The sequence below is a fragment of the Lagenorhynchus albirostris genome, chromosome 13 (assembly GCF_949774975.1).
Source record: "Lagenorhynchus albirostris chromosome 13, mLagAlb1.1, whole genome shotgun sequence".
In the NCBI taxonomy this organism is placed as follows: Eukaryota; Metazoa; Chordata; class Mammalia; order Artiodactyla; family Delphinidae; genus Lagenorhynchus; species Lagenorhynchus albirostris.
Genome location: NC_083107.1, coordinates 42,953,119 through 42,978,953, shown reverse-complemented (window position 1 = coordinate 42,978,953; position 25,835 = coordinate 42,953,119). Strand labels below are relative to the sequence as shown.

Below are 25,835 nucleotides of genomic sequence, written 5' to 3'. Positions count from 1 at the left end.
ATATTGATAGGTGGCAGTTTTAGTAAGCAAGGGAACTTACATAGGTGGTTTGTCTTGGATATCCACTCGCCAGAATCTTAACAGTTTATACAGCGGCCTTAAGTGGGGGAAGGGGGGTTGCACTTACCAAAAAAGTCCAGATGGTTTCAATGACACCTTACTCTCTCAAGGCTGCATCCTTCAAGTAGCACCTAGCTCAGGAACAGCGGGCAGAAAGTACATTCCAAGGACAGAACGGGTAAGGAGCCTCTGACTGCCTCAGTCCACCTCCTGAGTCAAGCCGAGCCCACGTCCAGTTGATTACTCCCCCAACACTCCCTAAGCTGAGTTGCTATGTGGCTCTGATTCTGTTTAAATGGAAGATATGCTGTATCTAGGAAACCTGAAGCGAGGCTAGAGAGGGCTGTGAGAAGGCAGGCGCCTTCCTCTCGCAGGACGCGGGGCAAGGAACTCTGCACGTCTGGTAAGTCTGTCTCTGCGGACGCAAATTTCAAGCACGCGGGGAGGTAACGAAGCGAACCCAGCGCAACTCCGCCTCCGGAAAGCGCCCACTCTTGGGCTTCCGGCACCGCTCCTGTCCCTCCAGGCACTTCCGTCTGGGCTGGCAGTTCGTGGACTGCGGGAAGCCACGCCCAGTTCTTCCGTTCGGTCTCTCGCCACCGCGTCCGTTAGCGCCACGAGGGTAGCATGGCAGGAGGCGAGTTGCGGGCAGCGCTGGAGCAGCGCCTCGAAGCCCTGGCTATCCGCACGGAGGTCGTGGAGCACCCGGAGGTGAGGCGCTCCCGCCGGGACCACCCCGGGAAGGGGTGGGCTCTGCTGCAGCTTCTATGGGGCGAAGGCGCTAAGCCTAGATGTCCCAGGGGTAATGTGCCGCAGAAACTTCCGTTCTAAGGCATTTGCCGGGATCCAGAGTACGAAAGGGACCTGAAAGTACCATCAAGGGCCTCTCCACTTCGGACGCTGATGTTATTGTGAAAAAACCTCATGTTTTCTTCTTGGAGTGATTTTTTTTTTTTTTGGCCGCGCCACGTGGGGTGCGGAACCTTAGTTCTCCACCAGGGATCCAGCCCGTGACCCCTGAACTGGAAGCGCGGAGGCCTAACCACTGGACCGCCCGGGGATTCGGAGTGATTTTTTATGTTGATAACTAGTACAACATATTGAGAACTTGCGCATCTCAAACTGGCTAGGGGTGTTTGGTCAGTGTGTTAACTTTATGCGTATGTAAGTTGCCAAGCAGTAAACCCGTTTTTGCAGTGGCTGCACATGCATACAGGATGCCAAGGTTAGAGTTTGGTATTTTTTAACATGATTTATTGATGGGAAGATTTTTTTTTTGCACATATCTGACGGAGCCAGTACGTAACCTGAGTGGTGCAAGGGCAAAGTTTTTGCCCAACTTTTGAATAACAGCTAATGATAATTAGCTAGATATGGTGATGATCTTCCAAGTTTAGAGAAATTCATCAAAAGTATATTCTTTGACCCTTTTGCCTCCCTTATAGTCCACATACTCTCCTTTTTACTGCGCGTATTGCCAGCTTTTCTGATTTTTTCTGTATATTAGTCCAGGGTCTCATTCCCTGCCCTCACTCCCTCTCTGCGGTTATCTTTTTATAGAGTGGAGATCGTCATATGGCCTGGATGTAATGGAATGCCAAGGAATAGGAGTCTGGGCTGCTATAAACTTTTTTAAATTAATTTTTATTGGAGTAGAGTTGATTTACAGTGTTGTCAGGGCTGCTATAAACTTTACCAAAAGTTTAATGGAAAAACAAAAACATTTTAGGAGTGTGAAGGCTTGGCCTGCACATTGGAATGGAGAACTGGTCTAAGAGAAACTATCAATACTTCCTGAGGCCCTGAGATGAGATTTATTTGCTAATGGGCTGGGGATGGATCTCTACCAGTGAAATCCAGGTCATTGAGTACTCCCTAACCTTACACCCACCAGGCAATATACAGATAACTGTATGTGTGCAGTGTGTGTATACATGCATATTATTTTTAAACTTCTCATGTGATATTTCACAGGTGTTTACAGTTGAAGAAATGATGCCTCATATCCAACATTTGAAAGGAGCACATAGTAAGAACTTATTTCTTAAAGACAAAAAGAAAAAAGACTATTGGCTGGTGACAGTTCTTCATGATAGACAAATTAATTTAAATGATCTTGCCAAGCAGTTAGGTGTTGGAAGTGGAAATCTGCGGTTTGCTGATGAAACAGCCATGCTAGAAAAACTGAAAGTTGGCCAAGGCTGTGCCACACCGTTGGCACTCTTCTGTGATGATGGAGATGTGAAATTTGTTCTGGATTCTGCTTTTTTGGAAGGTGGACATGAAAAGGTGTACTTTCATCCAATGACGAATGCTGCAACCATGGGATTGAGCCCTGAAGACTTTCTCACATTTGTGAAGGAGACAGGACACGATCCCATAAGACTAAATTTTGATAAAAACTAATTGGGCTAATACATTTACTTCTGAAAGCTGTTTTTCTCACTTGTAATTATAAAAAGCATTAAAAGTGGTAAGATATATATAGCACCTTGGTTTGGTGACTACCTAAACTACTTAAGGAGCTATTTAACTATTTCATCTTAAAGGAGCTGTTTTTAAGAAGATATATTGAGGTAGTTTTAGTCAGCTGAGAGATTCCACCCTCCCCTTCCCCCATGACAATTACTTGTTACAGGAATGCCTTCAACAATTAAGGATGAATTAACACAGGGAGTTCCCTGGTGGCCTAGTGGTTGGGATTCCAGGCTTTCACTGCCTTGGCACGGGGGAGCAATCCCTGGTCAGGGGAACTGAGATCCTGTAAGCTGTGTAGCAGCCTATATTAATTAATTAACATCAAAACTAAGATCAGTTAACTATCTAAGATTAACTATATTACATCTTCTGTAAGGTGTTATACTTGAAAAAAGCAAACTGCAAAAACAGCATATATAAAATTATATATATGACAGTGTACATACAGGGGAAAAAGAGGAATATGGGAATATATTCAACTGTTAATAGTGGTTATCTTTGAGGAATGAGGATTAAGGAATAAGAATTACCCAGCAATATAATTAAACAAGGGGGCAAGGGCAAAACCTTCCTATTACCGGGTGTTTGCTTTTAAACCAATGCTTTTTTTTTCAGTGAAAAATAAGCTAATTTTTAAATAAAATTCTATATAAAATTTTAATCTAGAAAAACACTCAAAGTAGGGATGGAAAATGTTATGTCATAATCATTATACTAATGAAATTATATTTTAAAACTCAGGAGCAGAAAATACATAGGCCATTAAGAAGGATTTGCTTAGTCTTCAGAGGTTACAAAATGTGAACATGCTTGAACAAGTTTCCTTTGTCCTCTAGGCTATATTAAATTTTACTCATCCCCTTTCAACTGTGGCATCTAAAGCAGTATAAGAACCCAGGATTATGTATTGTCAGTTGTCATATAGAGACTAGTTCAAAAACAGAGGAAAATTGATGTACTTTTCCAACCTCACTTAGATTCAAACAAAACCCCAGTTGAGGGTCTGACTAGACTAGGCTACAAAATAGCCTAGAGGTCTTAGGAAAATTCTCGTTTCCTCTAGAGTACAATCAAGTGGGATATTTGAGAAATAATCATATTTTCCTAAAGTTGAACACTCAAAAAAATATTTGCTTCTGGTAGGGAAATTGTACTTAATTTGTACCAATTTGCATTACTGAAAGGCAAAAGTAAAAACTTGTCATCTTTGGATATATGTGTAAACTACAAGTCTACTCAAGGCAGAATTTTTATAAAATACAGAATGGATTTAAGAGATGAGTTAGTAAGAAACATTTTCCATAAATGATAACCTTATTTCTGAGGTGCTATGTTAGTTTTTGCCTACTCTGTACTATCTCTCTAAGAAAGAGGAAATTTTAGGTTGCTTTGCATATAAAATTAAGGTTTAACGAACAGAAGCAAAGACACCGAGGACCTCAGATAACTGGTCTAACTGTCCTCCCCACCTTATGGTGAAAACAGGCCCAGAAAGACTGACCTGCCCAAGGACACAAGGCAGGTTGCCATCTCTAACATTACGCCTCCCAAAGTCTAGATGTGAAAATGAAAGAGACTGATCTGTACAATCTATTATTGTATTTAAACCTATTTTGAGGTTGACAAGACTGATAGACTCTCAGTTCTCTCCCAAAACCTCCAATACTCATCCCAAAGTGATTAGGACAGAATCATCTAAACAAGGTTATATGTTATGAAACACATAAAATAGGTTTTCTAGGGCAAAGGGAAAGGAAAGAATAATATTGGGCTAAATTATATGTTATGATTGCTGACCACTTGTTATAAAAATCACCTCTTTTTATATTAGTTTAAAATTCACCTCTTGTTATATCAGTTTAACAAGTGAATGTTAAACCAACTTAATTTTTTTAGGAGAAATAAAGTTAAAAACTAAAATGAAAAATAATGAATGTTTTTAAAAAAAGACAAATGGGCCAAATGATGGTATCTATTTTGTTATAAACTGGATTTTTTGTTATGAACTGTGGCTTATATTAGGTATAGCCAAGTAATAAACATTTTGCCATTCAACTCCAAATTTCTCAGTAGCATTACTTTTAAAGGAAATGTTACATCTTTTATATTATTGGATTTGATATTTAATAACAGTTACAAGTACAATGGCAAACACTGAAAGAGAGAACCCTTAGTAGAAAAGAAAAAGACAATTTGAAATCACGTTTTGTTAAAGGTGTTGTAAGTGCAACTTTATCCATAAGCATTCCTTTTAAGGCATTTTCTTTGTCCAAATATCTCAACATGTACATCAAGGTTTATATTATAAAATGGGCTCCTTTTGTATTATTCATTCAAGGCTTAAAGAAAAAAATACATCTCAAGACTAAGTGTAGCAGAAAAGAAAACACAAAATTTCACTTTTCTCATAAAAAGTAACTTAAAATACAAGTCATTTAGCATACATTATTACTCCTCATTGTAATTCCAGATTTGGTACAATATCTTTTTCACTTCCTGACATAAAATTTTAAGACAGTGCAGGCTGTAATACTTCATTTGTGAGGTGGCTGCAATTTCGTAATATGCACAGTGATTTTTAAATAGGCTTTTACCATGCCTTGCATGAAAGGTGCTACATACAAACCTGTTTTGTGTACTCTTTGGTAACCACCAGTTCAAAAACTTGGACCGAACATTTCCACATTGCCAGATCTGAAGCACTTTTATTGGAGCTCTGGGCCGAAGCTATTACCCTGTATATAAGTTCTTTAGTTTCCGAGGGGGTTTGGGTATTGATTTAGAATAGAGCCAGATCATTAAAAGCATGTCAGGCCCCAGTCCGGAAAGTGGCCCCAGTTAGTTTCTAGTTGGCTACACTATTTTGTTTGGCAGAAGTGGTTTATCTAAGGGAAAAGCATGACTTCATACTAAGTTTGCTTCTGATGGTATCTTTTGGAGATGGTAAAATATTCATGGGTTATCTAATCCTTTCTTGAAATGGTATGAAAAAGGTGATTAATATAATTAGAATATTCCACTTTTGCAGTCTCAAGTATTCTCTTGGTTGTCTTGCTGCATTTTCTCAGGGTCAGCCCACTCAGGTTTAGTACTCTATAGGCTACCCTTAAGCATTTTCTAATTGAAGCAGTAATGTGCTGCCTCAGTCAGCATGTTCTCTATTTTAGGATATTAGTGTCCTGTAGAGACCAAGCTGTGATATCATACACCCTCACTGGGCTACCTCCTACTCATTAAATTTCAACTTTCAGTAAATGTCCTGGAATGTGTCCTAGTTGTGCAAATTAGATGCTAGTTAATATAAATCTAAGTTACCCACTCACTGTATTTAGCTAAAACATAATTTCTATATTTACTTTCAATTTATCCACCTAAAGATGAATTTACATTTTTTACATGCAAGTGTCTCTAGACTGCCATGATACCCATTATCAGTCTGATACTTGAATCTAGGGAGTCATGATGGAGACATGTTTCAAAGTCTAGAGAATAGGTTTTAAATATGTCTGTTGTGCAATATTTGTATTTTAGTAAGAATCCTTTGTATTTACATTTACATAGCACCTTTCATCCAAGGGTTTAAAAGTGATTTAACTTTACAGCATTACTTGGTGGCAAAACCTAAGTTAATGGTGGCATTATGAAGTCCAGGTTCTCTAACTTCCATTTCAGTTTCTTTTCAACTATACATGCTGTTTTTCATTAATGGTCTTTCTGAAAGTAGACTATGAACACAGCAGTGTTACTGGCCTACCAGAAAGAGAAAGAAAAAAAAGAAAGGTGTGAGGAAGGAGGGAGAGAGGGAGACATGTATCTCATGGCTACTAGGTTAGTGATGAAACACACAGTTCATAAACCACACACTATGGAATTATTCCAAAAAGATTTTTAGAGCTGGTAGTGAGAGCCTAAGAAGTATATTGTTAAAATTAAAAAGTTAGTATCTTTCTCATTTCAGACCTTTAAGATTATTCTGATATTTGTTAAATAATGAATTTGCATTAGTAAGTATCAATGCAGTTTTTTGACTTCATAAGAAAATAAAACTGTGATATAAAATTGGAACTACAAAAAAATTGATGTTTCCCTGGGTTGACTAAATTTACCTTTTTTTTGTGCTTCTTTCAAATGTTTAAGGTAACAAATGCATACAAATATTTCAAAAGTACCGATAACAGTTACCAACTTTAATGTATTATAAAGGACAAAAACAGAAAGATTTTTATTAATAAGTGATAACCTTAATAATAAATGAGTTCCTGGCAAAATGCAGATCATAGTAAATTATTTACATTATTTTTGCCATAAGAAAACTTCTTAAGCAACAGTCAGCTCTGAAGTTAAAAAAACAAACACATACATAACCCAGTACTAAAGGAGGGAAATGAGTTCAAACACAACAGCTTTATCTTGGGAATGCCATTTTCTAGAAAACCATCTTACTAAAAAAAAAGTTTCAGAAAAACACACTTTAATTACCTTAGATCCATGTGTGAATTGCTTAGTGTTGCTAGTGGGGGATACGGAAAGATTAATATCACTGTAAATTTTTTATAACTCCTATCTTATTATGGACTTTTCAGAGTTATCTCATAAACTGAATTTCTTTTGCAGTGCATAAAATAATAGGCTTAAAAAAAAAAAAAGAATACCAACACATGCAGTCTGCTAACCAAATAAGGCTCTGACATGCCAAAACAATGTTCTCTGTATCTTGATATATAGTACATCCCACAACATACTACAGCATTTAATTTAGGTTTACACAACTAAATATAATGGCTAGATTTAGACTAATACTTAGCAGAAGCATTAAGCAAACATGGATAAATTCATAAACAAATGATGAAAGAAGTATATTGTTCTTGGAGTACTTCTTGAAACCTTAAAACACTTGGTCCTTAGTGAGAGAACATCCTTTATTCAGTAGATCTTAACAGTACAATGTACAGTAAGTCACAAAACCTTCTAAAAATTTTGGCAGTTGACTCCAGTAGTGCTCCTTGATTCAAGGAAGGAATGAAGGTTTGTATTTCTTTCCTGCTCTAGTCACGAAGGATTGTTAAAGTCTTAAAGATTTTAAAAAGTGATTCCTATAGTTGGGTGTCTTGTTACTTCAGAAATAAAGGCTTCACACTGAGAAACTGAAGGACACTTTTCTCTCTGTATTTAGTTGGAAGGTAGAAAGAAGAAAGAAAATATAAGAAAAGCTTGAAGATAAGAGATATAAAATACAGAGCAACCACTAAAAGAACAGCATGCACCAGATAACTTCTATAGGGATGAGAGTGACAGAAAGTCAGAGACAATTTTTTTTTTGAGTGGCTCTTCATAGAAAAGGCATTTAGTTTATTCTCCTCAGTTATCAAGAATGTTGCACAGAAGTTGTATTCCTACCACAAAGACAGACTTCAAACTGAAAATAATTTCTAAAACATTACTCATTAGTAAAATCAAATTTAAATTGAGGGGAAAAAAGAAATATAATTTTTAAAGATTGGTTTCCTGCACTGATGGGCAAAATCTTTTGGGACTCACCTAATCTTGATTTACTAGTAAGACAGAAAGTCATGAATTAAAGCAAGCAATATTTACATCTGTTAATGCAATGTGCACTTGTTCTTATACTTAATGCAGTTAGTTTGTATAAATGAGATTAATCTCATTTACATTTTAAGCAAGAAACTCACCACTTGGCCCACATGTCATGTAGTGGGTAATAGAATTAGGAGCTTTGTTGCTCCCTAGACCTGCTTTTTGAATTTCTGCTTTCTTGTACTTTGTCCACATCTGCAGGAGAAAAGCATTTCATGTTATTTAATGAAAGGCTAAACAATACAATTCATGAAGGTAAGAAACTAAAGAGCTCTTGTTGAGTAGGGCAAGGAGAAGGAATCTAACTCTGGAAATGTTATTAATCTGATAGACATCTCCTTACTTAAAGACTGATTTTTATATTTTAAAAGCTATTAAGTAATATACTTATGCCCTCTTAGTGTCAGATAGGTTTACTTACTATGTTTATTTAACTAAATGGTCACATATAGTTTTAAAGTAAAAAATAATCTTGCATGCAGCAGCAGAAACATCCACAATGAAATAATTGTATTATTTACTAAGAAAACCAGGGCTCGAGGCATATTTTATTGGCAAATAACATACCTACTTACACTGTTAGAACTAAAATTGCTTTGATCAAAGGGGACCCAATGCCTAACAATATAAATTTACAATGTCACAAATAATAAGGGTGTAATTTCTAGAAATCTAAGCTAGGAATATGAAAGCTATTCAATTTCATCTAAAACTGGGGTACTAATACAGGCATACCTCGGAGATATTGCAGGTTTGGTTCCAGACCACTGTAATAAAGTGAATATTGCAATAAAGCGAGTCACAAGAATTTTTAGTTCCCAATGTATGTAAAAGTTGTGTTTACACTGTACTGTAGTCTATTAAGTGTGCAATAGCATTATATCTAAAAAACAAAGTACATACCTTAATTTAAAAATACTTTATTGCTAAAAAGTGCTAACCATCATCTGAGCCTTTAGCAAGTCATAATCGTTTTGCAATAGTAACATCAAAGACCACTGATCACAGATCACCATAACAAATATAACAATGAGAAAGTCTGAAATAGTCTGAGAATTACCAAAATGGACACAGAGACACGAAGTAAGCAAATGCTTTTGGAAAAATGGCACCGATAGGCTTGCTCAACACAGGGTTGCCACAAACCTTCAATTTGTAAAAAACTGCAGTATCTGTTAAGTACAATAAAGCAAAGTGCAATAAAACGAGGTATGCCTGTAATCTGTGAAGCCGCTAGAGTATTTATGGAGCTGTCTTGGAGGAAAAAAAGTGCAGCTGTTCAACTGAGTCAGAGTTGCTTCACTTTTATCTCAAAAAAAAATTTTTTTTTTTAAATTGGGGCATCTTTGTAAGATTTCATTCATAGAAAGTATTACGTTGATTTTTTTAAAGTTTGGGAAACACTAACTCTATATGATTTCTAAGGTTCTTCTCACTGCTAAAAATTTGATTTCAAGTGCTATCAAGAAACACAGGTAAAATAGTGTTTGGGGGGAATTTTATGACTCTACAGCTGGTGACAGTTTCTGGAGGAAGTCTAACCTGTATTCTTTGACATCAAGACACATGGACATGGTATGTATCTATCTGTCTGACATGCACAATGTGTATGTTCTTTTGGAAAACATGCTGTATATATAACTATAGCCATTTGGGTTAGAAATACTTCTTTCCTGTAAGTCTAATATTTTAAAATAATCAGTTTTTACTATAATAGCATATGATTTCTCAATATACTTTTATAAATAAATTTAATATTTTAAACAGAGTATAAGGCCAGACTTATCTAAAAAGTTGAAATGGCTGTGAAATAATCTTTGACTAAATGTGGAAATTACACTAATTATTACATTTGTATCATATATGGCCCCATGTAATCTCACCTATATTTACCATTAAGTTTTATTATCAGGTTATGCAAAAAGGGACACCAAAAACATTTGAAATGTTCGGACTGATTATGAAACAAGTGACAACAAAACAGACTGATGTACTCATGTAGATACTAAAAAATATGAAAAATTTCTGATTGTGTTTATTTGATTACCCACATTAAAAGCATTTTTAGTAAGAGCTGGCTATGAGAAAAGAAGAGAATAGCTTAATTTATAAAGGATACAAATGTCTTTCCTTCTTTCTTTTTTTTAAAAAGTTTTGGCCGTGCCACACGGTTTGCGGGATCAGGGATTCCTGGTTTCGCGACCAGGGATAAAACCCGGGCCCTCAGCAGTAAAAGCGTGGAGTCCTAACCACTGGACCGCCAGGGAATTGCCAGGATACACATTTCATTAAGCAAAGATTCTCTATAAATTTTGTTTTCTTTTGCCCAATTAATAACAATTTAATACAACATGTAAAATAATAATTTCCTCCCCATTTCTTCTAGATGCCAGGCTGCATGACTGTCAGTAATATTTAGGCTGAATCAAGATGGCAAAAACATTTCAGAGACAGAACTAAGATATACTTCTCTAGAAGTAAGTGATTCAGGGTTATGGGTTTCTTGGGGTTTCTTTTATTCTGGAATAAAACAATTGAAGTTTAGCTGATTCTGCTTTAAAAGTGCTATGACCACAGCAAGATAATTTTAAAGTTTATGACATAAGTCGGAGTTAGCAAATATTTTCTCTATCTTTTATGATTAATTTTTAGTTAAGAGCTTGCATTTATTCTTAATTCTAAAATTTGTTCTACTAAAAACATACTTGTTTAAGTGATTACAAATACTAATTTTGCATTTTATTTTAGCACAATGTACTCATTTTAGAAAATTCTGTTTTAAGGACATATATAATTTAGTAATAAATAAATTATAGAATTATATAAGTAACAATTTTCACCACTTTATAAGCTTGCTACCCTTTTTGAACAGAAGTAAAAATGCAAATTTCTCACACACTGAGTATGATTTGCTTTATTTCTCTCTGACTCTATATTAAAAAAAACCTGAAAAAAACTACTGTGTTAACTGATGCCAAGTAAAAAAGTCATCTTGAAGGAAAGATAGTACTTGAGCTCTTATATTTATCAAATGAAGAAAAGCGCAGAGAAGAAATGGAATACGCATACTCCTAGTCCCTGTATGTCACATTTAAATTTGATGTTTTTTTTAAAAAAAGAATTACGCTAAATTTATGAGTATTAACAAAGTTTTAAATCTGAACAATTTTATAAATATGAGCAGTAGTTAATAACTATTTCTTTGAAAATAAAACAGCAGGCCAGAAGGCATAATTAAATGGCAAAAGAAAACGACATCTTTTTAACATAGTTTCCTTACTAATACTGTACATGTGCAATATGAAGTGCACATTTTGTAAAAAAAAAAAAAAAGGAGAGGAAGAGAGGTAGGGAGAGAGGGAAAGGGGAGCGAAGGGAGGGAGAGAGACAATGAGCATTCTTTTTTGGAACCAATGAAGTAAATATGACTTGGAAATGCCTTGTTGGTAATTATAGCATGCAGCCATTTTAACATGCCTCTAGGTATCAAAGCAACAATCTCTTATTAGGTGACAAGAAATGTCAAAGAGGAGCATGTATTGTTAAGGTTCTTAAAGTCATGCAAAAAATGTACAATGCAATTAATAATTCATGCAAGCTCTGTTGTGGTTACATAATCACATTTATATACATGCCACAATGTACACCTGAACACTATCCACAATTTAAAAATAAAAGTATAAACCTAGCCAAATGATACTTTTCAACAGCAGCTCTTCAAATCAGATTAGAGAAGCACAGTGCATATCAAATGACATCAGTATTATATTGTGCAGTTTTGATCATACACAACCATATTCATACCAAACAGTTTGATTATCCTCAGAAACCAACAATGCAGCTTCTGTGTCATCAGGATAGAGGCATGCAGGAGTGATAAGATTATTGCTAACTACAGAAGACTGTGGGTTACTGTTACTGCAGTTCTGATGATCAGAAAACTGCTCAGTATCCTTCTGTGCAGCTTTATCCAAAGAAGCAGAAGCCTGGTCAGTTAGCCTGGTGACTGGTCTGGGAGGTAGCCCACTTATGTTACTAACTAATTCTGTATTCAGGGATAAAAATGGCTGAGATGGATGAGCCACAGTAAATGAGTCTATGCTATCTTTAGCTGATATTCCAAATGCATCATTAGACATATTAATAGTGGCAAAAGTTTGGTTTAGAAAATGTGACCTTTCTGTTCTTGAGTTTCTGGCCTGGGCATATGGAGACGTGGGCTTGTCTGTAGCTAAATCATTTTGTGCTTGAGAACCTACAGCATAAGTTGGACTGTGAAGTGGATGAGAGGACCACTGGTGTAAACGGTACTCACTAGATGCTGCAGTGATGCTGTTATCAGCAGTAGCTGGTGGTGAATCAACTGACATAGGTAGTCTACTGTCCTTGGTCAAAAAATCATGGATGCTCGTCCTTCGAGTAGTTCCTTCGGCAGTAGAGATCACACTGCTTGCACGAGGTAAAGTGGCATAGGGATTACTATCTTTTGATTGTCGTGACAGAGAAGTTTCTTTTACTACTTTTATCTTTCCTTGAGTGCCTAGTGTAGGCTTTCTGGAAGAACTAATGAAATAGGTATCTTCAGTCTTTTGAGGACCAGGTCTCACAAATTGTTCAGGCTTAGTTGTCCATCTATCATAGAAGTCTCCTGGAGTTTTTCCACTTACTGACCTGGCCAGACCACAGCTAACTGGTTTGTTTTTTCCCAAGAAGTCAGAAGAGACAGACAAACTTTTCATTACTTCATCTAAAAGATTCTCTTGACTTGAGGGCTTTATCTGTTTAAAAAAAAAAATCAAAGCAGATTAGTGAATACAGCCATGCTTTTACTTTCCTGATACACTAGACTGTACAATACAAAAATTGCTAATATCTCTAAACCCTCCTTAAAAAAAAAGCTCTAAAGTTCAACCATAGAAATTTAACTTGTAGTGTCCATCTAAATTAAGGTCACCATAGATAAAACTAACCTGTATTGAGGTAAGCTTGTTGCTTTCTTCCAAAAACTGTTGTAGAGTAACAACTTCACTTCCTGGGGAACCAGTTTTGACCCTGTGATGTGCTCGACTCTCTAGTGTTTTGTGCTGGAGCACTGGACTTGATTTGGGCTGTCTTTTCAAGTATTGGATTGGACTGCTACCACTGCTGGACCACGCCTCATGCTCATGAAGCAGGCTAAATTCTCCACTGCTGTGGCTTTGTGGCCTGCTTTGGATATTAACTGCACCTGCTTTTGGAGTAAATGGTGTGTTAAGAGTTCAATAATAGAAATGAGATTAAAACTATGTAAGTACTGACATTTGTTGACTGGATTCTTACGAATAGCCAAACTGACTTTCAAAGCTTTATTCAGAAATGCTTAGTAAACCATGTTCATCTCTCATCAGTCTAACAAATGTCTACCATAGTGTGCTTCCTTATTTGTCAAGTTGACAAATATTATAAGCTCCACAGGGCAAAGACTTGCCATCACCACCATACCCACAGCCTAAACATATAAAGCAGGCACTCAATACATTTGATGAGTAAATGAATGAATAAACAAGGAAATAATACATTTTTTAAAAGTCAGGTTCAAATAATTGTAAAACACCTCACAATTTAAAACAAAACATGATTATACAAATTTTTAATTATTTGAAAATGTTAAAACCAAAAACTCTTCTAAATGCTAAAAATTCTAATTCTTTGACTTTCTGTGAGGTCTGTATTCCTTATCTGAAGGTTTATTTGTTGATCCTAAATGAATAATCTTAAAGAAATATTAAAAAAATTTAAACAGCAAGCATCTAAGGCAACTCAGATGGAGACATGTAATTACTTAGAAAATTCCAGTAAAAATATAAAATTAAGTATGTAGTATTTTATTTTTTAATGTCTGAATCATCTGATTCTCCCTGCTTTCCACTGTTGGTATGGTGGCTATACAGCTTTCAAAGACTCAGTTGAGGCTGAACAACTATACAGAATGCAAATTACTAGTTCTGGAAAAAAGCTCCCTAAAGTTTATGCTATTCCTTAAGAGTGCTTATTCATTTTGATCCATTGCAAACTGTGTAGATACAGCATCAAGATAGAAAATGCAACTTTCCATGGTTTCCTAATCACAGAGAATAAAATGGGTCAGGAAAGATTTTGGCTCAAGCTATGTAACATTTTACAGGAAAAAGATTTTCGTAAATTTTCAAATCAGAAAAGACTTACTTACATTTCAGATTATATTTTTCTACAGGATATAAAAACATGATTATAAAAATGAAAAAATAATCCCTCCTTGAAATCAGATTTTTCAGATCATTGCAACAAAGTCAAAGCATTAATAATAAAATATAATCACAACTGAGACAAAATGATTTTATAATATGAAAAAGCAACAGAACAAATGCACTCATTATAATTTAACAATTCTGGACTGTAGAGAATAACTACTTTCACAAACCTTTATAATCTATTAAATAATTCCAGAATATGAGTAGGCAGTATACCTTTAAGGAAAAAGGCGTTAGTCAATACTTCCAGACATTTACATAAAAATTTCACCTTGGAATGCATATTAAAAAATTGAGGAAAAAGATATCTTGAACTAATTCTTTATATGAACTATGCACCCATTTGGCTCTTGTTACACTTACACACACACACACACACACACACAATTGTCTTTTCAAATTAAAAAAATATATTCCTCCTTATTTCATGGATAAGAAAAGCTAAAACTATTTCTAAAACACCTTCTGTGAGTTCAATGTACATGTATCATGAGAAAGTTAAGGACAACCACTTTCATGACAATGACAAAATGTAAGTAAAATAGGAACCTATAGATATTTTGAAATATAAAGATTACAAGAAAAAGGTTTTATCTGTGAGGATGAAAAATGGAAACTAAAATAACTGCTCCTGTTTTTACATTTGTACACATTGAAATACATTTGTATTGCAATGTGAAAAGTATAAAATATTCCAAGGAACTATGTTCCAAACACAGAATGATTTGGATTTCATACTTTACCCTAGAAACTTCATCAATCTCCCACTTTTAAATCTGGAAATGGATGGAGCATATTAATAAATTTACCTACAGCATACCTTTGACTTCATGGAGTGAAGCATTATTATTGCTATTGCTAGTGGATGTTCTGCCACTATCAAGGCTGGCTGGTCTCGAAGCTAAATGAAAAAATCAGGAGACAGTGATAAAACTTCCAGCTGAAGACAATGAACTTTACATTCTGATTACAGAATGCTTTGAGGAAGCAATCATGCATACTTTCACAGGCTGAGCATGCCCACAGAGAGTTGAATCTTACAGATTAGAGAGCAAAGGCATTTCCAGATAGTTCAGTTAAACAGCTGAGAACAGGACACTTCTCAGACAATAGCTGAGATTCAAAGAAAAGAAGATAAAAGTGCATAATTAGATTTGGAAATGGATTTCTAGATGGATACCAGGACTGTTTTAGTTGAACAGAATGACATGCCCCCCCCGGCCAAAAAAAAAACTGGTGATTAGGTCACTTACAACAGATCAGACAAGGAACCCTGCACATTGCAGAGATGCCACGAACAGGAGGAATATGAGCATCTGCACAGTTAATGTCCTGTATTCCTATCCATACAAGGGAAACAATTGCACAGTTAACATGGCCCTATCCTACGTCTTAAAGTCCTGCTTACATATGAAATTCCTTTAACATATTCCTTTACATATGAAATTCCGTTATCCATTATTTGTTAATTTAGTTTGGTAAGATATGACTTTCCAGATAGAAACTAAAAACTCTGAAATGCTCAACATTGCAGAAAATGTGGTTTCTTAGAGTTTGTCCTTTGCCAAAGTGAGTATTTTTAAAATCAAACATAAAATGTATCTCATCACTTTAACCTTATGCCAAAATGGCAACAAAATTACCTTTGAGCATTGTGCAGGCATACTTTATAAATGACCTTGATGAAAACAGAGACAATTTGGATGAAGTAATAACCTTAAAAAAGGCAAAAGGGGGTAGTAGGTTTGAAGAAATAGCAGAGGTAGCTATGAGATGCAGGTTAGAGAAAACATGCTTGCTGGCAGTGCTACATTCAGCAGGTCAATGCAAGAGTCTTAGCATTCTCATTCTGTATGTAATATGTACTCTCTAAATAAAGTTCATATCTTACCATGAACTCTTGATCCCGTACTAGAATCATCACTAATACCTTGTGGACTTACGTCTTCAAAGGATGTAGTATCTACATAAAATAGCAAAATGAATATAAAAATATTTTTAACAAAAAAATTATAAAATTTTATTTATGCAGAATATGGAAATTCTTTTTCAACCATATATAATACATCTTGATTTAACATATTTCATAGATTCCATCAGAAACGAATAGGAGTAAGAAACAGAATAGCTCTGATGAGAGTTGACTTGCTTAGGGAAAACACCAGAAGCACTGAAACAATCTGCCTGTGACCCTGCAAATCAAAGCAAGAGCCTGGGTTGCTCTATGTGGTTCTCTGTGATGCTATAGTGTTTCTAGGTTTTTTTGTGTGTTTTTTTTTAAAGCTTCTATCACTCTCTCCTTTTCTCATTCTTTTACTTGGTTTACTTTTCCATTTCTTGTTAGCTCATTATCTGTTTATTATGAAAAGCCTAGGAAAGATTTTAGTTATTTGTACGATGTTTTAAATTTTTGAAATGATTTGAAAATTCCCTCAGATCAAATCCAGATTGTTTTGATCATTATTTCAGGTTGCTGCTGTCAAAAAAGTAAACACGGGAAAGTCAAATTAAAATTCCTGTTGCCAACAGTTACACCACAGTGCAAATAGCAGACGGCCTATACCTTTATTATTAACCAACTGCTTGGATCTGAAGCCTGTAGAAGAGTTGACAGTTGAAAAGTTGATGGCTGTAGTAGAGAAGGCCATAGCTCCCAATTCTTTTCTCCTTTTACCCGTTGCAATATCATCAGGAACCTCCAAATTCTCAGTACTACCTGTCCACTGTCCTCCTGCTAGGACCATGGACTGCACCAGGTCATTCATGGCTGGGATGCAAATGAAAGCAAATGAATCAGCATGGTTAATGTATTTGCTCTTATTTCTATTTTGTATTAAAAATGATCTGACTTTTGTCTATGGATTAATGCAAGTGAAATAAAAAACTAACCACAAGGTCATTTGAATTATGACATGCATTCAGCTGAATGAAATGAGTAGGCCGAAGGCTGATAAACTTCAATAAATGTTTTTATCACCCTCCACCCCCTTTAAAGATAGGAAAAGGAATTTTACTCTGTACAACTGCCATGCTTTTGAGCAGTGATGTACAATATAATTAGAAGCCTTCATAATGTGGTTCTGTGGTGACAAAAATGGAATGAATAAAGGTAATATGGAGAGCAGTTCTTTACAGCATCACTATTGAAAATGATAAACAGTCCTTGGTCAGAGCAGATTACTGAAGAAATTACTCATTTTATGAATCAAATAAGTATACCATTCAATAAAAACCTGAAAGAGAGGATATCCAAAGTGACAGACATTTAATGTGATTATGTAATTACCCATTCCACTTAAAAAAAGAAAAAACCAGAGTATTATTATATAAAGAATGACAAACATTCTCAAGGGTTACAGGCCACTTTATTTATTTAATTATTTAATCCTAGTTCATTAAGAAATTAAATACCTAATGCTAAAGGTTTTGTTATATTTTCTTTAAGTAAATTTCTTTGGGAAGAAATCTCTATGGCATATAAAATTAAAGGTTTTTTTCTGCCAACCTTTAGAAAGTACTGGAAATTTCCAAGTATATTACATGTATGACTAAACATATGCATGTATATGTATAAGTGAACATACATATAATGCAAATTCAGTGCCAGTTATGAAAAAAAATATTCTTCCAGCTCCTTGTATTACAGGAAGACTGCACTTTGCAAAATAAGAAAATTGGCACAGTCCAAAGAATGGTTAGTGAAAAATTAGTAATGGAAGCCAGTGTAGTCATTTGAAAGAAGCTGAACTGTCATAAAGTCTTACACATGGAACGACGGTAGCAGGCCTTCATTTTGTCTTTATCCTTCGGTCTGTTCCTCAAAAAGGGCAGTCTTTTCAGTGCAACCACTTTAATGTCAGAGCATGAGGAAAAACAGAAACAGAAAAATGAAAGAAAAAAGGGAGAAGAACAGATGGGAGTTAAATGTTGAAATTAAGGACAGAAATGAATGTCTGAGCTTCAGCTATGTAAACTATACTAAAGCTATTATTCTCGTGCTGCTGAGTGATAATGAAATATGAAATATGTACTTTGATACTTTAAAATACTTGGAAAAGCACTGAAGACAATGATGAGAAACATATACTTTGAAAGCTTGGATTGACTAAAGTCCTAGAAATATAGGAACTGATTAGAACTACTTACAGAAAGAACAATTTTCCTAGTTAAGTTGTAAAGATACACCTTTATTATTAGGGCCATTACTGGTGGATCACAGAGTACACATGATGAAAATGTAGAAGGCTTTCAGGCTTTCTTTAACTTTTTAAATTTAAGATTTTATTTTGAAAAAAAAGTAATTCAGAAAAATGTACATCCTGTACATTTTTAGTACAGGCATTAGTAAAATGCCTCAACAAAAACTAGGGGATGTTTAAAATAATCTAAAGAAACTTAAAAAAACTTCCGTTATTTCCTTAAACTTTAAAAAAGAAAATAGGGAATTACTTCTTGGTTTAAACTGAATTCTGGTGCATTATTTAGCAGCACCACAGAAATATATACTCTTCTAAGAGAAGTCTTTCAAGAGATGACAATTATATTAATTTCATTTTGCAAAAGGTTGGCTGTGAGAAAAAAAAAACAGTATTTTGATAGTAGCTTTTAAGCTTTGATAAGCCGAAAAGATAAAGAGGTAACCTAAAGCAAGCAAAAATGACAGAAAAATATGTATTTATAACATTTTTAGATATTTTAAAGGGTTTTTAGGGTTATTAAAAAAAATCAAAGGTAGCACTATGCAGGAAAATTATATGAAGGAAAATTAGTGTTATACTACAGTAGGAGTTGTTAACATAAAAATTAAAATGTTCACTAGAGTCACTAACATTCTTAAGCTACACTTTAAGAAGATTTTAATACGAAAAACTGTTACACCTTTTTGGAACTGCAATTTAAGAGCTAGGGGAAAAACTCACATCAAGATTTAAAATCATACTGTACACCGCCTTAATAACTATGCTGTTTCTCAGGGTTTGCTATCATCTTATAAATAATAAAAAGCTCTTCTGACAAACTGACGAGTATCACTCATTAAGGAGAATGCAAGGACATACAGCTTTTTAACTTATTTATTTGATTGCTATTAAGAATAGTCATGATTCATTTAAGCTTTTATTTCATTTCTAGCTTGGTAAACACAGCTGTTTTCAATGATTAAAAAGAAATGAACTGAAAGCAATGTAAAAATGGACACTTAGCTAAAACAAAGCTGAGTGGTTGCAGCATGCACACACTGTCTTGTTTAGATACTTTCTTTTCCTGTTTTCAACTGTTTTCCACAGACTGCTTTACTGACAGGCACTCATCCAAAAGGGACAGGATAAAAGGAGTTTTAAATTTGCCAGTGGTGGAATGTGGTCCTTCTTATGGCAATTAGTTTGCAGATATACAATGTTCTCTTCCCAAACTATATTGAAATTAAGGGAACATTAGCATGGTTGGGTTTTGCGTTTATTTTTAAAATTCTAAAACTGAACAACTGCTGGAAAGGAGAATATTACTTCCTTCTGATTCTTACTCTGGATGTTTCAGCAGAGAGTATGAAGGAATGACAGATTTATATTTGAAACAAACAAGCTTACCTCAAAAAAGACTGTGCCTTTCTTTTGTATATTTTCATATCAGAATTGAAATATCTTCCTTTAATTAAAAAAATTAAGTATACCCATGACCATTTCTCATTAAATATGATGTAAGATATTTTATATTCAAAGGTAGCAGATAAAATTGAATCATCTGGCACCTTTTTAAGGAAAACTTGATGATCTCTCTACCATACTCACAGGTTTCATGTAGATTTGGCTGACAAGACTAATCTTATATGGATATACAGAATTAAACCACTTTCTTATACACACACACACACACTTGTACATATGTATGTATGTATATATGAATATGTACTCAGGTATGTGTATGATTTTTTTGTTGCTTACTTGTGGATTCTAGTTTATAGGGTGCTATAGTTGCATTCTGAAATATAGCCTATAATGAATGTCTAATCTCCTACACTCTAAATACTGTTTTTTCAGAGATAATTCCCCTGAGGACAAAACAACATCTATATAGTTTTTTGAGTGTTTTGAGAGCTGCCCATATGGAGAGTCTAACCCTGGGGGAAGTAGTAGCTGTTTTTGCCTATACTATACTTCAGAAGAATAGTACTGAAATTCATATATATATATATATATATATACACACACATACACATACACACATATATAGTTTACTATATGTATATATATGTGTAAACATATATACATACATATACTTTTAAATTTAGTGATTCTGGTTATAGTGTGAGTGGATTCATAGTATCCTGTTTACATATTTTATAAGAACATTGCTAGTAGTCAAATTCTTGTATATCTTCAAAGGGCCTACCACTGGATTCTTTTCTTTCTCTTAAAATACACTTTTTTAGGCTTTTACTTTGCTCTTGATGTTTAGCAAAGTGCACTAATAATGAAATCAAGAGAGTATTAATTGTATAGGGCACGTTATGATATTATACTTCTACATTTGTAATTTAAAAAGTTAAATCGCAAGTTTATGCACAAACTTATATCTCTATTTTATTTTCATTGAACCTTTACCAAACAATCCCTCAATAACTTTTATAACCTTAAACTATTTCTAAATCATTGAATAACATTCTCTTCAAATTCATAGCGACTTTTCTTTGCTTCCCCACAATGTAACTTTTCTCCAATTTGACAGCATCAAAGTATGAGTGAGACGTCATTATAAAAAACCTTATTATTAAGTTATAAATAATTTTGAAAATGAGCTCTTTTTTTTTTTTTTTTTTGAAAATGAGCTCTTATAAATATTTCTTGGTTGCTCCTCAAAATTGCCCTGTGAAGTATGACACAAAGGTAAAAGGCTTGCCCATGTTAACAGGACTAGCAAGTGGCAGAGGTATTCTGGCTCTCATTTCACTGGTCTTTCTGTACTATTTTACCTCCCTGGCCAAATGATGGTATCTCTGTGTATGGTATTTCTCTAAATACACAATATAGAAAATCATGTGGTTATGCAGTATTGCAGTAGGCAATGAATTTTAAAATGATATGGAGTTAAAAAGAAACACATTCATCAGACTATTATCCCAAAGGACAGTGGAAGCTATTTAAAAGAAATCTTCAGTAAGGATTCTAAATCAGTACTAGAGATCACAAATGTTTAAAGAGTTTAAGCACTCACTGCTGCTTTTCTTGGTCCCCAGAGTTTGGCCATCTTCTAAAGAGTTTGAACCTACTGAAGAACTGTCTTGACTATCTTGATGGGGGAGTTGAAGAAATCCTTCACTGGAGTCTGAGCGGGTTGGTGTTAATGTTAGTGATTTCTGACGCTCCCGATTAATGTCTTTCTTAGACTTTATCAGTTTTCTCATTTTTAGAGTAATCCAGTTGCCTCTCCTAAAAAATAATTAAAAAAAATTCTTATCAGTCTAACATTCAACATGAGTCCCTCTCAAAATCAGAAGCTTCTGTTTTTTTTTTTTTTAATAAAAATGAAAATAAACCTCGTTAATAGTACCTTCTAGGAGGAGATGGGTCATAAAATTTGTATTGATCCATAATTTTCTCTTCTAATTTCTCCTTCTGTCGTCTTAATTCATTTAACTTATCACTATAAAAATAAAAGGACATGCATCATATTTTGTACAGTTATGAATGGTATTATCTGGGGACTATGATCTAACTTCTCCCCAGAACATAAAGAAATACAGATACCACGGTTGACAACTAAGAATTTAATAGGTAGTAACAATGGAATTTTTCTAAGTTTCTCATTTTCTTTAAATTTATGACTTACTTAAATAAAAGGACATAGGACTTAAAGTTTCAATTCTTCAATAGGATTTTTGTTTGAAGAAAATCTTCCATATTACAGTATCATCATGACAAAAGAATTCTCTCAACATCTTTTTACAGCTATTAAACAACATTATATCAACACTGACTATTCCCCTATTTCTGGATCTTTAGTATATCAAATCATTTTTGGTATGATGGGTGATTTATCATAATTTATATAGGCAAAAAATTAAAATGTTGGATAGCTTGCTTAACAGTTACAAATACAATAAATAATCCTACAATGACATCTTCATGCAAACAGATTTTTTTCCTTTATGGCAGAATTATTTAGGCTTAATTTACTAGTAGAGAATTATTTCCTGCCTCCAGGAATGCATGAATACACTAGCTTCACCACATCTTAGTTTCATTTTTATGTTCTTCACAGTATATATTATATAGGGAAATGAAAGTAAAATGATCTCTCTAAGAAAACTGGGATGCCAAAGAATACTATTTATTAAACAAATATTTAGCGATCATTCACAGTGAGGAAGGCATGAGCCATGAGGTGTATATAAAGATGAATAGTAAGTTGCCCAGCTCTGCTTATAGTACAGTAGGAGAGAGAAGATACATACACAAATGACTGTTATAATCCAAAATAGTAGTCATGACAAAATAAAAGTACCATGGAAGTACCAAAGGAACTTATAAAAGGGAAAATATTTCCATCTTGGATGACCAAGGAAAGCCTCATGAAGAAAAAGGCCATATCAGATAGACTGACACAAAAAATAAAAATGCTAAATTAAACAGCTGAGCTGAGAATAAGGAGTGAGGGAGTTTCACGTTTAGATTTAGCTTAACAGAAAATCAGAAGTATTGAAGGTTTCACTACAATGTGACATTATAAAATCTATGCTTTACATACCTTAACTCAGTGATGGAAGAGGATATAATCAGAAAGGATGGAGGTAAAGAAAGCATTCAGGATGCTAATGGGGGTAGCCTAATTGAGTGGGAGGGAAGAATTAGGGTAGTGGGAAATAGAAGGAAATGATTTGAGAGTTTATATGGAAGAAGAACTTTGTGAATAGATGTTGCCATTAGTTATACCACAGCTCAAATAGCACACAGCCTATACCTCCCAGTTCTTTTCTCCTTTTACCTGCTGAAATATCATCAGGAACTCCAAATTCTCAGTACTACTTATTCACTGTCACTCCTACTAGGACGATGTGACAGAGGCATTCAGGTAGAACTGTCTGACATGTAAGATGATATTTTAAATTTAAATTCAAAAAGTCAGAATAGGTACTAATATTTATAAGTCAACTGTATACATACGATCACTGAAACCTTAGAAATGGATTATTCACCAAAGGTCATAATATTAAGAAGATAAAGTGTTGGATAATACCTCTGCTTAAGGGACAGGAAACTTAAATGCTAAAATTTTAGATACACTCACTGCTTCTTAAGCTAAAATACCCCTTATGGCAGAGAGTAAAGGCATACATGCTGCCAAAAGGATTAAAGATCCAAAGTGGCCAGCCACAAATGTGAAATTTCTTTGAAATTTACATTTATCTTAAAAGTTCACACAAACTCTACCTTTTGCTCCTTGGTATACCTGTGTATTAATATAAAAATAATGTTCTTTCTCCAAATTTTGTAATAAAATTGACACTTAAAAAAATGTATGGTGTATCGTGGTTTCAAATGTGCCCTGAAGCTCACCGTTATATACGTTAAGTCTGAAAGTCACATATTATTTCATTTACGCCTTAGGATAATGCTGGAAGTAGGTGTTATATCTCTATTTTAGAGAAAAAGAAACCAATGATCAACGAAATGAAGTAACTCGTCTATAGTCACATAACTAGTAATGAGAAGAATTAGGATTTGAATTAGGAGCTGTCTGATTTCAACATCTGTGCTATTTCTATTATACTATGGTGCTTCTCATTTAGGGAACAAGAGGAAGAGAAGAATTTAGTAAAGGTGAATCATGGTGTATTACAAAGACTATCCACTGAGCTAACCTGGCCAAAATCTCTGATTTTACCAGATTCCTACACTCTCAACAGAGAAACAACTTACCAATAATTAAGCTCTGTCAATTCTGTCTTTCACATCTCTCTTGTATTGATATTTGATCTCAACTACCACTGCTTATGAATTATTTTTCATTAGATTATTGCAACAGCCTTCTTAAAACTTAGTCCTTGTCTCTATTCTTAGAACCTCCAATCTACACTCTAATGTCATCAGTGGTTTAAACAAACAATCAATCAATCAAACAAACAAAAAGCACAAATCTGATCACATTACTCCCCGATCAAATTTTTCAGCAAGTCTTTTGTACGGCAAAGAAAACCTTTGTCAAGTGGCTCCTGAGTGTTTAGCCACTTCTCTGCTACTCCTCCTTCCTCAATTTTGTTCCAGCAAGAACAATTAATTTTTAGATCCTATACCACAGTAATAATATATTTTCATCACACCTCCTGTTTCTGCATTTGCTGCTCTCTTGGCTGGTATGCCTCCTTAGGCAAACTCCTACTGAACCTTTAAGTCTCAGCTCAAGCAATCATCTTTAGAAAGTCCACCTTCTCTTGCAGACTAAGGTATTCCTTCCCTTATATTTGCTATATTTCTATGGTTTCCTATACACACCTCCATTACAGAATTTATTTGTATTTCTTGCTTTATATTAATAGTTCATTAAGAGTAGGATCCATGTGTTTTTATGTTAGTTTTTCTGGTTATTAGCCCAGAACATAAATATTAAAAAAATATATATCGAAACAATAATGTTGAAAATCAAGAAAAATCAGCATTGCATTTCCTCTGCCACCAGGTATGGCAATGATAAAATCATGAGTAATATTTCAGAGTGCAAGATTATTTGGTACCTACATGTACTGTCTTTGTTCAACATGAAAAAGATCCTTGCTTTCCATATTCTGCTCCAATAGTGTTCTGTTCTGTAGCATTAATGTCTGAATTTGATCTAGTAGATGTCGATTTTCCTCTTCTAAATTTCCTTTAAGTTGGCTTAGCAACTGTTTAAACACAAACATTTATTTTTAAAAATATCAACATTTATATTTAACATAAATCCCCCAAAACATCTGAAAAATATAAGTACTTCACAAAGATTTAAGTCTTCTGCTATTTGAACAATCAGATAGTTGTACTCTGATTAGAACATGAGTGATTATTTTAGTAATAATGACAGCTAAAGTACTGGGTTATGTGCTGGACACATATGTTTTCTTAATTCTCACAAACACTGGGTTTAACATATAATAAATTATCTAGTTCCAAAAACAAACACTGCTTTCTTTACAGCTGTTTGACTTAGAGTCCAAAGCTAGATTCCTATCTCTGGCCTTCCATTTAAGTAGCTATAAAATGCTGAACAAATTAGTAACTCTCTGAGCCTCAATGACCCCACCTATAAATTGAGGATAACAACTCCCATCCCCCAAGACTGTTGCAAGGATTAAATAATATATGTAAAGTACGTGGTGTCATGCCTATGGCACACAGTAGGTACTTAATATACCTCATTCTTCCCCCAACCACTGTTTTCAAGAAACCTTAACAGTTTGTGTAT

General features: G+C 34.5%; 2 protein-coding genes across 2 annotated transcripts in view; one reads left to right on the top strand and one right to left on the bottom strand.

Moving 5' to 3' along the window:
* The first annotated feature begins 605 nt into the window (after positions 1-605).
* Positions 606-2,543, top strand: LOC132531518 (prolyl-tRNA synthetase associated domain-containing protein 1). Its single transcript, XM_060169368.1, has 2 exons — positions 606-771; positions 2,035-2,543. The coding sequence occupies exons 1-2, from the start codon at positions 688-690 to the stop codon at positions 2,464-2,466; spliced, it is 516 nt and encodes a 171-aa protein (XP_060025351.1). The 5' UTR covers positions 606-687; the 3' UTR covers positions 2,467-2,543.
* A 4,131-nt stretch (positions 2,544-6,674) lies between these two features.
* CCDC88A (coiled-coil domain containing 88A) overlaps positions 6,675-25,835 on the bottom strand; it is a 125,527-nt gene continuing 106,366 nt past the window's right edge. The window contains exons 23-33 of the mRNA XM_060169354.1: positions 25,133-25,278; positions 21,948-22,040; positions 21,612-21,826; positions 18,167-18,250; positions 16,966-17,169; positions 16,294-16,365; positions 15,223-15,303; positions 13,104-13,363; positions 12,449-12,911; positions 8,229-8,328; positions 6,675-7,701 (exon numbers count right to left, since the gene is read on the bottom strand). Of these exons, the coding sequence (XP_060025337.1) occupies positions 8,264-8,328; positions 12,449-12,911; positions 13,104-13,363; positions 15,223-15,303; positions 16,294-16,365; positions 16,966-17,169; positions 18,167-18,250; positions 21,612-21,826; positions 21,948-22,040; positions 25,133-25,278 (1,683 nt within the window). The 3' untranslated portion in view covers positions 6,675-7,701; positions 8,229-8,263. The remainder of the gene's footprint in view (positions 7,702-8,228; positions 8,329-12,448; positions 12,912-13,103; positions 13,364-15,222; positions 15,304-16,293; positions 16,366-16,965; positions 17,170-18,166; positions 18,251-21,611; positions 21,827-21,947; positions 22,041-25,132; positions 25,279-25,835) is intronic.

Bases quoted from the DNA above. Each gene is read 5' to 3' on its own strand.
- LOC132531518 (XM_060169368.1), top strand. From the start codon at position 688: ATGGCAGGAGGCGAGTTGCGGGCAGCGCTGGAGCAGCGCCTCGAAGCC. The intron at 772-2,034 runs GTGAGGCGCTCC...GATATTTCACAG, and splicing joins AGGTCGTGGAGCACCCGGAG to GTGTTTACAGTTGAAGAAAT.